Source organism: Drosophila suzukii, chromosome 3 (assembly GCF_043229965.1).
Source record: "Drosophila suzukii chromosome 3, CBGP_Dsuzu_IsoJpt1.0, whole genome shotgun sequence".
In the NCBI taxonomy this organism is placed as follows: Eukaryota; Metazoa; Arthropoda; class Insecta; order Diptera; family Drosophilidae; genus Drosophila; species Drosophila suzukii.
Window position 1 is genome coordinate 11,195,514 of NC_092082.1, and position 13,831 is coordinate 11,209,344.

At 41.7% G+C, this 13,831-nt stretch overlaps 1 protein-coding gene across 8 annotated transcripts in view; it reads right to left on the bottom strand.

Annotated features, from left to right (window-relative positions):
• The window catches only part of Dscam4 (Down syndrome cell adhesion molecule 4), a 50,553-nt gene that overhangs the window by 35,387 nt on the left and 1,335 nt on the right, over positions 1 to 13,831 (bottom strand). For all 8 annotated transcript variants that reach the window (XR_010653901.2, XR_010653902.2, XM_017078710.4 and 5 more), the window contains exons 2-3: positions 6,923 to 7,312; positions 34 to 170 (exon numbers count right to left, since the gene is read on the bottom strand). Coding sequence is in view for 6 of the 8 variants with exons in the window: in XM_017078710.4 (XP_016934199.2) it covers positions 34 to 170; positions 6,923 to 6,974 (189 nt within the window). In the remaining 2 variants the exon portion in view is untranslated. The remainder of the gene's footprint in view (positions 1 to 33; positions 171 to 6,922; positions 7,313 to 13,831) is intronic.

Here is a 13,831-nt window from a genome sequence, read left to right on the forward strand (position 1 = left end):
CCAGCGCCAAGTTGGCAGGAAGGAAGTTCTCACCTCCGGCGGGGGACTGCCATCGCCGGAGCATTCTATAAGTCCGCCCGAATTGTTGGAGAACTCGACGCGATGCGGTGGCTCATGGAGAAAAATCGGTCCCTGTAGATCCAGTCCATTTACAAACTGGCTGGACTCGGCTGCAAAACAGAAAAGGAGAACAGAGAAAACCAAGTAAAATAAGAGAGATTTTCGGTGGTAAATTCGGTAAATTTAAAATTTTAATTAAATGAAGGAGGCGAGTGTGTTGGCCAAAGTTAATTTCAATTTTTGTTAGACCAGCCAACTTTTTATACCACCCACCCCCCAAAAATTAAGTAGCAAGTAGGATGCCAGCGGCTTTTTGCTTTTCCCCGAGTATTCCGCTCGGGTGGGCGTGGCAGCTGGGGGCTTGGCCTAAATTTTAATGAGGCGTCGTGAGTGCCGTTGGCCCACAACAAAGGATGCTGCTGCTCCTGCTGCTCCTGCTGCTCCTGCTGCTCCTGCTGCTGCGGAGACAATTGCCTTTTACCTGCCGGCCATTGTTGCGGTCGCCGGCCACAAAAGCCCGCCTCTAATTGCTTCACCAGGCGCTGGGCATTGCATAATTTGGGCCGAGCTTTAAAATCGCTTTTGATGCGGCTTTTATGTCTTATTTATTATTCATTCAGAGACACTGAGTCGTCCAGGAGCCCAGAGAATAGCCAGAAATTCGTGTGCACCAAGTGAGCTGACTATGACATATGAATAATTTAGAGGCAGGACTTTCGCCCTCAACTTTTACACTCAGCTATCGTCTTGGAATTGATGAGTTGGATGGTGGAAATTGTGGATTTTAAATTACTTTGGCATGTAACCGAGCTGTTTATATATTTCCAGAGTGTACCATGCTTTGTCCTTAATAAGGAAAACATGGCACATAAATCTCAAACTGTCTAATGGATAAAATAAGACATTTCACTTTGGATAACAAGATCATACACTTTGGTTGCCTTGCAAAATTAGTATATGTCAGCCATCAACATTAGTGACAACTTTAGTTTTGGAACATAGAAGCTTTTTAGTACTTAAAGGCGTTTTTTCTTAACTCATACGGGCTATCATTGGAGTTTTGGTTTAAGGTGTTTAAAAGTAGGCAACAATATATCTTAAATACAATGCATTCATTCAGAAAGATGGCCTACTTTTAGACACCTAAAATTACATAAAAAAGTGATCTCAAGACCCAGTGATTCGCGTAGAACCCCCGTTAATAATAATAATAACAGTCAATTTTATTTTTATTTTTATTATAATGTTTATTGTTTAATAGAATTATAATATTTTAATTTAAATAACAAATTAATGCTTTTTTCCATATTAACGTTATCTGTAATTACATTTTTTTTTAAACTTGTATGTCTGAGTTTTAAATGTTCTTAAGATAATTGAAAGTCCTGTACACATGTATTATATACTTAAGTTATCTTAAAAGTACTTTCCCCTGGATGGTTACATTTTTCCCGAGTGCATGGGCTTTGTGGCGAGTGTTGGTTTTCCGGAGATCTTTCTATCACTTGCTGTCACTTCAAGAATCCCTTTTTGGCAGTTGGCCCAAGTGGAGTTGCCTGGCCACAGGACTTGGCAGGGAGCGCTCCTTGTGGCACTTGCAACAACGGCAGCCGCAAAGTAAGCAACACTAAATTTGTAAGCAATTTTCAACCCCAGCAACGCCGCAGTCGAGCAATAATATGAAAAATTGTTTTGTCAAAAAGGCATTAGGCGGGAGATAACGACGGCTGCCGGCCCCCAAAGTGTAGCAAAGTTTGTGCCACTTTCGTTGCGGTTCCACACCACCCTCCCCCCCCCCTTTCAGGACACCCCCTTTCATATCCCAGTGGCGTCCTGGTTTTCCTTCGCCTGGCAACACGCTGTCAACTGCAATGCCCAAAGGAAATGCGCCGCAAAAGGATGCTGGAAAAAGCAAAGAAGGAAAAAAAGGAAGTACACCGACTGGGAAAAGAAAAGCAAAATGTTTGCGGAAAGTAAAAAGTGTTTGCCGCAAGTTGCAATGGCGGTTGCCACATGACGACGGGGGAGCGCATTAAATTTGCAGTTTTAGTTTTTAAGTCACTTAAGATAAAGTTTCGCCCCGGCAAAAACTTCACTCCGCCAGACACGGTCTAATGAAAATTTAATTATCCATCCGTAGAGCGGTGCTTTTTCTTTTTTTCCCCTCCATATTCTCCTCTATCAGCTTAATTGCAGAATGTGTGGGCTCCCCGACTGATTGAGATTTGCAGGTAGGATTTCAATTAAAACTTTTTCTTAGGCACGGGACAAGTTGAGGCTAATTAGAGCACACTCATCGGGCGCAAAACTGTCATCGAAGTGTTCCACATTTCCAAGTGCTGGACAATGCCAGCAGCTAGTCCATATACATATATGGGATGACTGGGGCTCAGAATCAGGAGCAGACTCAGAAACACTCGACTCCATTTGTCAGGGCCGTCAATCAAGGAAGCGGGGCTTATTAATGTAAGTGCCGCACACATTTCCCCCGGCTAAAATCAATTAGGGGCGAGGAAACGCGCAAGCTGGAGAAGGGAAAACTAAATGAAACTAGCAGTGCCAACGGCAGGCTGCATCATTATCACGGATCATTAAAAATTGCCGTGAAGCTGAGCTGGGAAAAGGAAATGGAAAATGGAAAATGGGCGAAGAAAAGCTGGAAAACAGTAGAGCAGAAAGGAGAAAAGCACACAAAATGCAAATGAGCAGCAGCAGCAAAAGATTCAACTCAAACTCGACGGCGACTACTCAGTTCCAGAATGGATAAATACACAGCGAAAAATAGATTAAAACCCATTTTGAAGATGTCTAAAAGTATGCAACACTTTTTTTCATACGACTAAGTAATCCCAAGGGAAGCTTAAGTACTATTTTTGTACTTTTTCAACTGATTTCAAGTGCGTTTTCTCAATGTGTATCCCTGCTTAATTAAGAAGAAAATCCAAACGATTCGGAAAACAGAAAAGCAACCCATGGAATGGCGATTTTAATTCACATTTCCTTTGCCGGGACAAAGCGAGCGGAAAAATCTTTTTGAAAAGTGTCTGCAAATAATAATGAAGTTGCCAGTTCTCAGTTTTCAGTCGCCAGCTTCAAAGCGCACACTAAATCAGAAAAACTTTTCCCGCACGCCATTTAAATGAAAACGCAATTTCGCGACAGAGAAGAAGAAAATCGCTGAACAGCAAGAGCAGTAACATTAAAGCTGATTTGCATATGCCGCGAGAGAATGGGGACCTGTCTTCGCTGGCTCTACATCTATATCTATCTATCTTCTGAGGGGAGGGGAAAAGTAGAACGGTTTGTTTGGCGGCAGGGGAAATGGCTTGACAAATACAAATATACAAGTGTTTGCAGTTGTGCTCCCATTTTCACTTTCGCATACCTTTAAGATTTCCAAGGGGTTATATCCTTTGCAATATTTCAGATTATTGAGAAAGAACTGAACAAGTTTAAAATATTTAAACATTGTATTAAAATATTAGAAATTAAGAATTATATCTGAACTGTTCCCAAAGTATTTCTAAATTGTGCACACCTTTAGCAATCTTCCTTTCAGCTTTTGACGTTTAAAATATTTTATTATTTCCAAAAATCTTCTATAAATATAAAAATGTTTTAAAAGAATAGCAAAACTCTCAAAAAGACGGAACTGAGAACACGTCCTGGGCCAAAGGCAAATTTTATCCAGGCAGCCGAAAAGTAGGCATCGTTTAATATTTAAAGTAGCACACGGCATGGCTCAGGGAAATGGGAAACGGGAAAACGGGTCGGATGAGTGATGGTGCGGATGGGCGGATGTTTCTGGGGATTCGGGGTGCTCCGCTCGGGGCTTTCAGGAGGTGGCCCTCAAGTGCACGCATTTTTCTGCTTAAAAGCCCCGACTAATGCGATGCCGAAGCGAGATCTTCATCTGTCTGGGTGCGCAACAAAGCGGAATACTCCACGGATATGTGTGGGAGTATTCCGACCCAGCACTCGGAGTGCAAAGTGTATTTGCTTAGGTCAGGGCACGTAGGGCACGTAGGTTTCCTGCCATGGCTCCAACTTGACTTGCTTTGACTAAACAAGCTGAAAAACAGGAAAATTGCTCAAATTGAAAGCTTGGAATGTTTTAAGCCCCATGCTCGAAGGAGACGAATTGTATCTGGGCACTGCAATCTCATTATCCGAACCAGCATTTACTCTGCATTTTTGTGTGCTGCAGAAAAATAATTAAGCTGCGTTTTGCAAGTCCAAAGGACTTGGGGGATTTTGCAACCAGCTTTTGTGCCCGCAACAAACACTTCCTTGACGGGTGTTTTTTCTTTCTTTCTTTTTTTTTTTGTGTATGCCACTCTCGAGCCAAAGCCAAAGTTATCAGGAAAAGATCAACCACTGTGCCCTCGACAGAGCAGTGTCCATATCTACAGCCGTGTCCTCGTCATCGTCATCGTCCTTTTCCTGGCCCTTTGTATTCCATCCATGGCTAAGCTGCGGGCTGATGTTGCTGCTGGTTGGAGCCCATGTTGCTGCTGACTGTGACAGTAAAGGCCTTTCTTTGCTTACTGCTTGTTGCTGCTGCTGTTGCTGTTGCTGCTGTTGCTGCTTTTCCTGCTGCTGCTGCCTCCACTGATGATGAAGCTGATTATGCTCTGCATGCTTTGGACTTAAGCCCGGTCTGCTTCTTGGACAATGTTGCCAGGTCCTCACAAAAGCCCTCCGCCTGCCTTTGGCTTTGCTTCTTGGGGCTTGTTTTTGTTTCATAAAATAGCAGTCAGCAGTCAGGAGCCAGAAGCTGCATAATCTTGGCCCTCCTGCTGCGCTGCGATGTGACGAACTGCTTTAGAGAACCCCTTTACGCCCCCTGAAAAACCTACCCCACTGCCTTTCATGCGCTTAGCAAACGTGACATTCGAGGTCATTCACATTTAGAGGGCGTGTTGTTGAACTTGGAGCGAAGAGCGGGAGGGGGGGATTGCAGCCGAAAGGGTCTATAGAAACAGCTCACAGGAGCGGACTTTGTGGGAAGTCAGCAATATGGGCGGGGTATCTTAGCCAAAGCCAGGGGATTCTGGCCTGGCTTTCTTTCTGTGCGAAGCTGAGACCATTCCGCACCTGACTATTCCAAGCTGCAGATAGCTAAAAGCCACAAAGGGGTGTCAGGTTTTAATTCGAAATTTTTACATTCTTCGCATCATATCTGAACCATATACCATATTTTTAGCTACCAAGAATTATTTTTCAAACTTTATTAAATAATTTAATTAGGAACTAAAAGAAACCCTTGGAAAAAACTGTAGATATGAAATTAAACACCTTTTTGAACATGTTAAATAATTCTTAGTTCCAAAAAAAAAGCAGAAATATAGTGTTTTTAGGAAAGAGAAATAAACAAAATTTAACAAATCAATAAGCTCTCATTCCACTGTCATTAAAAACAGAAATATTATATTATATTTACCTATATTAGTGAAATAAAGTAAAGTAAAAAAAGTACTGCATTTCGTGTAGATTTCTACATTGCATTGTTAAAACTTTTCAAAACGAGATGAGGATATGCCTTTTCATGATATGATACTCTTGACAAAATGAAATTAAATTGAAATATGATATGTCCAACCTCATAAGTATCACTTTTTGTTGTAGCACCTTTTTTCTCTGAGTGCCATGATGTTGGGAGTATTCTTTCACTCCGCCAGTTGTGCATTTGTTAAGCTGGGGTTAGTCGCTCCTGTCCGCAGCTTTCCTTCTGGCTTTCAGTTGGCTGCAGTCTGGGTGCAGACGTATTCGGTTGCTAAATGCCGTGACACATTAGACAATGAGGATCTCTAATTATGGCTCGAAAACTGCAATTAACATTTGATCCAGGCTGTTTCTCGTGCTGGGGGATGGGGTTCCTCCTCCTTTGTGTGTGGGTTCCTTGAAGTGTCGAGCCACGCCAGTGGCAGAAAGTTTTATAAATGCCGCTCCTGCTGCTTTTCCTGCGACTCATGTGACTCCCTGACTCGATGTCCTGGCATGCAAAGTTTCGCTGTTGACTCCGTTTCTTTGAGCTCCACCCCACGGAAAACGCAAACGCAACACAAACAGAAACAAAAACAAAAGTGAAACGTGTGCCTTTCAATAATTCAGTTTTATGGCACAAACTCCGCAACTTCGCCCGCCTTTTGTCTACTACGCGAAAGTTGAGCGGCAGGCGCTCATTAACGACGATATATGTATGTGGAATGTACTTACATATATGCAGATTGTACACCCATGTATAGCGCTGCGTTAATTGAAATGCTTTTCGCTTTTCAATTCCCCCGACCCCCTTGAGATTCCTTGTTCCTTGGGCATGTGTTGCAAATTTAATTGCATACTTTTGCGGGCAAAGTGGGGAAAAAGAGGTGGCATAACATCGATATTATTATCGACAGCAGTGATTGCCACTAAATATCTTCTTTGATCATAATTCTCTAGTCAAATTACGTCCGTAAGATATTTATCACATTTTAGTGCTTAGTTTAAACACATTTGTATGTAAAAAATCATTTAAAATTGCAACAGCGTATAAAATGCAGATATCGATGTTAGTATCGATAGAATCGATAACCACTAAAGTAGTTTTTTGATAATACTCAATACTTTACTGGTTGAATTATGACCGTAAGATATTTGGCCTTGGTTTTAAAACAGATTGTGTAATAAATATTTATTCATTATAAAATTGAAGTATACATTTTATTCAACACACTTTGGTAAGCCCAGTTTTGATGATTTTAGTTAGATATAGTTAATTAACTAACTTGTCAAATACCAATCGAATCAATAATGTCGCTTAGACTTTTTGTATTTCATAGGCACTGAATGAAATAACAAAAACACTGTCAGTACTCACCTCTTATGACATACAGGATCAGGATGGCCTTAAAAAGGCTGTGTAAATCCATTTTTTATGAGCACTAATGCTTTCCATTACATTTTTTATGTCTGGATTTTAAATGCCGAATTTCGCTTGATTTGTTTGTTATGGCTGTCGTTTTGGTTCGCGTTCGCTCTGTTTGTTTCGGTTATTTAATTTCTTTCTCACATCCACAAATGCGTTGCTGTGATTGAGGCTGAAAATGTTAATGGTTTTTTGGGAAAAACTTGGTTGTTGATGATGCTTTTGTTATTGTTGTTGTTGTTTTTGTTTGTTTGTTTTCCGTATTACGATCCGCGGAAATTAGAAATTCGAATGCGATGCCAGAGATTTATGCGACGAGTGGTTTTAATGCTCATGCTTTGCCTAAAAGACAAATATAATATATAGGTATATGTAAATAAGCAGCCTAAAAACATGTAAATGATTCTAAACTGAATCTGTGTTTAAGTGAAAAACCTGGTTGGCATAACCAAACATTGTAAGGGAAAATTGGAATTTTAAAACAAATTATTTTAGGTTTCACTCCCTGTATTGGTGTTTAACTTAATTATTAACATTGTTTCTAGTTCGATTTTTAAGACTTTTTTGGGTAAATGAATTAAAGCTGCCTGGATGTGGGTACTGCGGCTCTTGCCTTTGCTTTTGATTTCACTTGACGACAGTCAGTCAACTGCGAATCGCATGTCAGCGGGGATATTAATCATGTCAAGTCAACGCCACAAAGCGCACACCCATCCAACCCAGCTGAAGCACTTGGGGCAGATATGGCAGCTCCAGAAATCGGAACAACAGAGCAAGAAACACTCAGAAAAAAAGGATGAACTAAATGAAACAAAAAACCATTATAAATATATCAAAAATGTAATACTTTCTATTTGATACACTTTGATATTCCTTTTTCTGAGGCTTTAAAGAAAGATCTTATTAAGCTAACTATTAATCTTATAAAATAAATTGATTATATTCTACAAATAATTAGAGCTTATAAGACTTTTAAAATGAAATAAATGAGAACTCAACATAACTTAAACTGAAAACTATTAATAAATTGTATTTAAAAATTTCTCTGGTGTACAAAGACAGTTATTTAACCCGGAAAACGGGTAGTGTTGCTGCGGCTCCCTATAGTTTTCCCCCCTTTTCCGGGTTTCGGCTTTTGCGCCCCTTTGAGCGCATTTTTATGCGACAAGATGAAGGCGAAAAAATTATGCATCAGCGCGAAATTGGAGCGCCATAAGTTGCCACTGAAGTGCTGACATCCTCATCTGAAGTTGAGGCTGCAGCTGAGTATCTGGGGGGCGAGTGCGACTACGAGTATCTCATGGATGCAAAATATGACGAAAATATGCTAAAACACGCGTGTGCGTGGGCTGCAAGTATCAGCAATCCTTCCCAGAAAACCCCCTCTCTGAAAAACCATTCTATTGCCTGACTGGCATTACATTAACTTAGCCTCTGGCCAGCCAGGCCAAGATCCCACTTTCCCAAGCCAGACGACTCCCCAAGGGGACATTGTAAAAACGGAAAAAGGGAGCTATCCAAAAAAATGCCACACGAACCAAACGATATTTGCCGAAACTTGAAACTATGCAAAAGGGACTGGGACAGGAACAGGAAAACTTGATACCAAGAAGATAAAAAAGAAACGTATAAAACTGTCAATAACGATAAAGCACAGAGGCGTAAAGGGAGGGGGTTTTTCGGGGGGTTTTGGATGGGATGGGACAACAAAATGCCGCTTAAGCAACATGGAAATTATGCCCAGTGCGAATATCATCAGCAAACTGCTGGAACAGACAATGGGGCAGTTGGAATGGGGCGAAAATGGGTGGAAAAGTCAGGGGGTTTTGGGAAAATTCTGCTGAAAATGCTTCGTTTATTTTCTTCGTTACTTGTTGGATTTTTATTTTTCTTCCTTTCTTCTCCATCTCTCTTCTGGGTGTGTAAAAAATCATGACTTGGCAATTATGCGGCAAATGTGCGCACTGGGCATGCCGACAACACTGGCAAACAAAAGAGCGGTGCGATACAGACTCACTGGCACACACGGCGGATAACGGATGGCGAAAGGAGAACAGACATAAATATTACGCATACGCCGCATTGCACTGCCAACGTTTGCTAAATTGTTGGCAATTAGTTTAAAGTGCGACAGCAAAAAATCAAAATTGCTAGCCTAAGCAGCTTTGCCGGCAAGAATTGCATGCCGTGATCCCCATCACTAAATCACCTGGAAATCTCGTTTTAAAACCTTTTGAAAATGAATTAGGTTGTAAGTTAAAAAAAAACCAAGAATATGAGTTGACTTTAAGTGGATTTGTTTGTCTAGCTCCGAAAATGTATGCTTAATGACCTGATGAAGTAATTGCTAAGAGTTTATAAGGATTTAATATGTTTTAATTAAAAAAAAACTACTTTGCAAAGTGGGCTAAATATTAATTGGCCTTACTACTTTGTAAGTAACCCAACCAATCTCAATAAAAAAACCGACGGAAATATCGCGTATACGCCACGTTGCAGCGCTATAATCTCTTTGAAAGCACGACATTGGTAGTTTCCCGCTCAGAGATCAAAGAATATTGCCTCTTGAAAATTCCTCAAAAGACTAGACATTAAATTAAACATTTAAATGGGTTCGGATGGCTGAGCAAACTTTGTCTGCGACCCAATCAAAAGGGGCATGATTGCATCAAAGTGGGAATACGCTTTTGAGCCGCCTTTGTAAGCGGCTTCCTCTCCTATTTCAGCGCCATCCCTTTGCATTTGAACTGCTTCCTGGGTTTCTAGGCGTCTTTGCCAACGGCTTAAACACTTGAAGTCAGCTTCGATTTATTTATATTACACTTAACGTTGTCTACTCGATCTGGGGCCCTCTGTCTGTGACAATTTTGTGCCGGGGAAATGCATTAAAGGCAGCCCATCCTCCGTAAACCATCTTCCTCATGTGATGATGTGGATGAGGATGGGTTTTTAGGATGGTTTTGAGTAAGGGGGTTGGAGAGGTCAAGACAAGTGCAATTTATAGACTTCAACGCTTGGCCGGCTCCGGACTTTTCTCGTCTGGTCTGCCGCCGTATGGCAGCCATCGTCTGCCAAATACGTGATTTATTTTAATAGATAATCATTATGCCATCGATTTCTATCGAGTCTGGAGTCTGTTTCGCTTGTTGCATGCCCCCAATCCCATTCCCATTCCCATTCTAGTTCACCCGTCTTTATTCCCTTGTACGTGCTACGTGCGTCAATAAATCAAAATCAAATGGCTTTCAGCTTATTGTTTTGCGTGGGTAAATAGAAAACATGTGCGACCTGCAGAAGTCACGTGTAAACAGCGATGGGGATGACGTATGGGGTTTTTGTCTTTAAGTAGGTTGCTTTTTGATGAACTCATTTTTGGGATATTTTTTAAAGGATCATGACACTTAATAAAAAAAATATTGTGGAGATACTACGAAAGAAACATAAAGCAGTATGTTTTTAAAATATCTATACATCATAAATGGAACACTTAAAATAAAATATAAGATAAATGATTAATATCATACACACTCAAATAAATGTTACATTTTTAATCAATGTTTCATTCATAGACTAAGTTTAGGCTTTTAAAAACTGTTTTAAAATGTTTCAAGCGTTTATAAAGTCTTAAAATTAAGCTTGTAATCATTTTAAGTGGTCTTTTTAATCTTATGTATTTTTCATTGCCTACATTTAGGCAGTGCTATCCTTTAAAAACTCCTAAAATCCCCTAGCAAACATATTTTTACTAGACCAGCGCTTACTTTAACCCCTTGACAGAAGCTGCCACAGCCGGTCATAGTTCACGGTTCATTCACATGGCAGATCCGCTCCTCTCCGCAGCCGTATTTAAATTGTGCCATTATGCACTCGAGGGCCGGGTTTCAGGCAGTATCCCCCCCCCCCCTCCCTTTGGACCCCTTCGCTAATGACTTTTTACGGCGTCTCTGGCGGCTGCTGGCAGAGGCGGAGGCGCAAAAAATCAATAGAATGCAAAGGGCCCCTGCATGGGAATCTCGGCTGGCAAAACAAAAGGGGCAAAGGCTATATGGTATAGGGGCTACATGGGATAGATTCCATGGGATAGAGCCCATAGGATTGCGGGGACACTGGACAGAAGACTGGAATTGTAATGGCCAACCGGCTGTCGTCTGTTGCATTGTAACACTGGCCGACCGGCTGGCCACAAACAAACAAACAAACAAGCAGACACACAAAAAACCAGAGGAGTGGAAATGGAAATAGAAACGAAACTAGAAAAAAAAGGAGGAAAATCAATAAGGCAAAGGCATGAAGCAACAAACAAACAAACCAGCGAAACACAAAGAAAGAGAGAGCGAGCCTGAAAATGCATAACAAACTGTGAAATGAAAAGCCAGCTACAAAATTGTGCAAGAAATTATATGCATATATAGTACATAGAAAACACAGGAGGCGCAAAAAGTGGGGGGGCCTCTTGCACTGAAGTGCACATAAAAATCATTTAAAAACAGCAGCCAAGCAGACGGAAAGAAGGCTCTTTCCCAGCTTTCCCCAACCTTACCCGCTTTCCCCAGCTTTTCCCGCTTTCTCCACAGCTTTTCCAGCTGGGCCCAAGGTAAGTCCACGTAGCCGTGATTTGGGGGGGAAAAATTGAGTTCAGCTAAAGGGAAAAGGCAGAAGGGGGGCTGGTACACAAAATGGGTCTAAAGTCATAAACTTTTTCCACATAGCAGCTGATGCCAACACGTTTCGGTTACTGGCAGCTCTTGTTTTTGTTTTTTTGCTTTTCTGGTTGCTCAGTGATTTTTCCTGGGCCCGTTACTATGGTCTTTTGTTTCCTCCTGGCTAACGAGCCGAATATTGGGTTAAGTAAAATATGTACCAAATGGAAGGAAAACGGGGAAAAACTCAGCATGAGTACCTCTGGCTAGAGAATGTATTTTTGAAAACCGACAAAATAATGATGAGGCCTGGGAAATGCAAATGTGAGCAAAAATAAGACAGAAGGGAAACGAAAGTGTAGAACTTTGGGCATTTTTAATTATTTATATATTACTGTTATAGGGTTTTTCGCCCCCTTCTAGCTGCCAATCAAATCAACTTCGACCTTTTGGGGCCCCTAGAGTTTGCGTGTCTCAGCGGAACTTTTGGATAAGTCTGCTACTGCTGCACATCAATCAAGAGCAGTCGGCCCGCAGTAATAATTTTGAAATGCCAGAAGCAGAAACCCGCGCTTAAAATGTCACACGCCAATCAAAAGCATGTTTGCCTGCATAAATAAACATAAAGCGAGTATGAATAAAATATATGAAGAGAAACAAAATATCATTTCTCAACTTTTTGGCAACTTTGGCACTTTCCCCCTGTTTTCCCCCGACAATCTCGTCTCAATTTCCTGTAGAGGATGGGGAAAGTGATTTCTTAATTTGTTACAGAAAAAAAAACCAAAGAAAACCCCTTTTAGTTAAGTTCCCCCACATATTTTCTTTGGGTTAAAGTGAAGAGCAGGAAGGAAAGTTAGGCCGGAAAAAAGAAAATCGTACGTGACTTTTGTGGAAAATGATGGATCAGTGGTGTGGTTGGGTTGGATGGGTGTGTAAAAGTGAAACTTGTGCCGCCTTCTAATTAATGTCAGTACGAAAAGGAACTTATTCGAAGCCGATGGGTTCATATTTTGCTGCTTTTGCGCCAGATTGCGCATACGCAGCGTGGGTGGCAATTCAAAAATTGCGTATACGCACTGCGGGCAGCTGTTGCAGTTTCGGCCACCCAAAAATACATAATTCTCTGCCAAAGAGAGAGAGAGAAAGAGCGAAAGAGAGGGCCGAAAATTGAAATAAACCAAAACTGGATGCCGGCAACTACTATTACTACAACTACTACGCATGAGTGTGTGAGTGTGAGTGCGGTGTGGTCACTTCCGCTGCGAAACGCATGAAATACGAGCCATTTTTACTACTACACATCAGCCGCAGAGGCTGCAGCATGCGACATGTGTGTATGCGGCAATCGATAAATTTTGTGTGTGCAGCGCAGAAAACAACAAAGGCACATCCACTGCACTATAAGCCAGATATGCCAGATACGAGTATATATATATATATATACCTATATCTATAGATATGTGTACCTACAGCGAGTGAGTATCCGCATGAGTATATGCCGGCACAGACAGATTTATAGTTTGTCATGGCGGCAGCGGCCAAAATAGTTGCAGCTTCTCTCCCGCTCACGAGGCAGCCTGCAGTTTTCGTTCATAAAATCAATAGGCCGAATGTCCACCCCTTTTCTCTCACTGCATTAGCCGGCCGGTCTTGGCTTCACATAGGTACTATCCAGATATATATGTATATAGAGAGGTAGTACATACTATATGTGTGGAGGAATGCACGCAGCACAGCTAATTGCTTGCATGCGAAACGTAACGTAACGTAACGAAAGGAAAGGCAGGGAAAGGAGTGCAAGGACCCAGATGCAAGCTGCCAGATGCCAGCTTCTCTGGCACAAAAGAAATATAAATAAATGCCATTTGCCCTCAACACAATACGGGGAAAATGTCAAACAATTAAGCGGCAATTAGCAGAAAGCTCGAGAGTGCCAGCAGCAGCGAACCAGAAGGCCAGAGGACCTGAAAAGGGGGTCGCCAGCTACGTGAAAGCGTTGCTAAACGTGTCTTCGGCTTGTCAAAGGGGGTGGAACGGAACCAGGAGAAAGGAACCAGGAGAAAGGAGCAGGGAACAAGGAGCAGAGCCACGGAAGCGGGGCACTCAAGCCAGCCGAGGTAGTCAGGAAGCAGGAATGCATTATGCCTTATTGATGAGCCCGGGTGGAGAAGTTGGGAAGCTCAGAAAACGACTTCGGTCATATGGACCACTTCTTGGG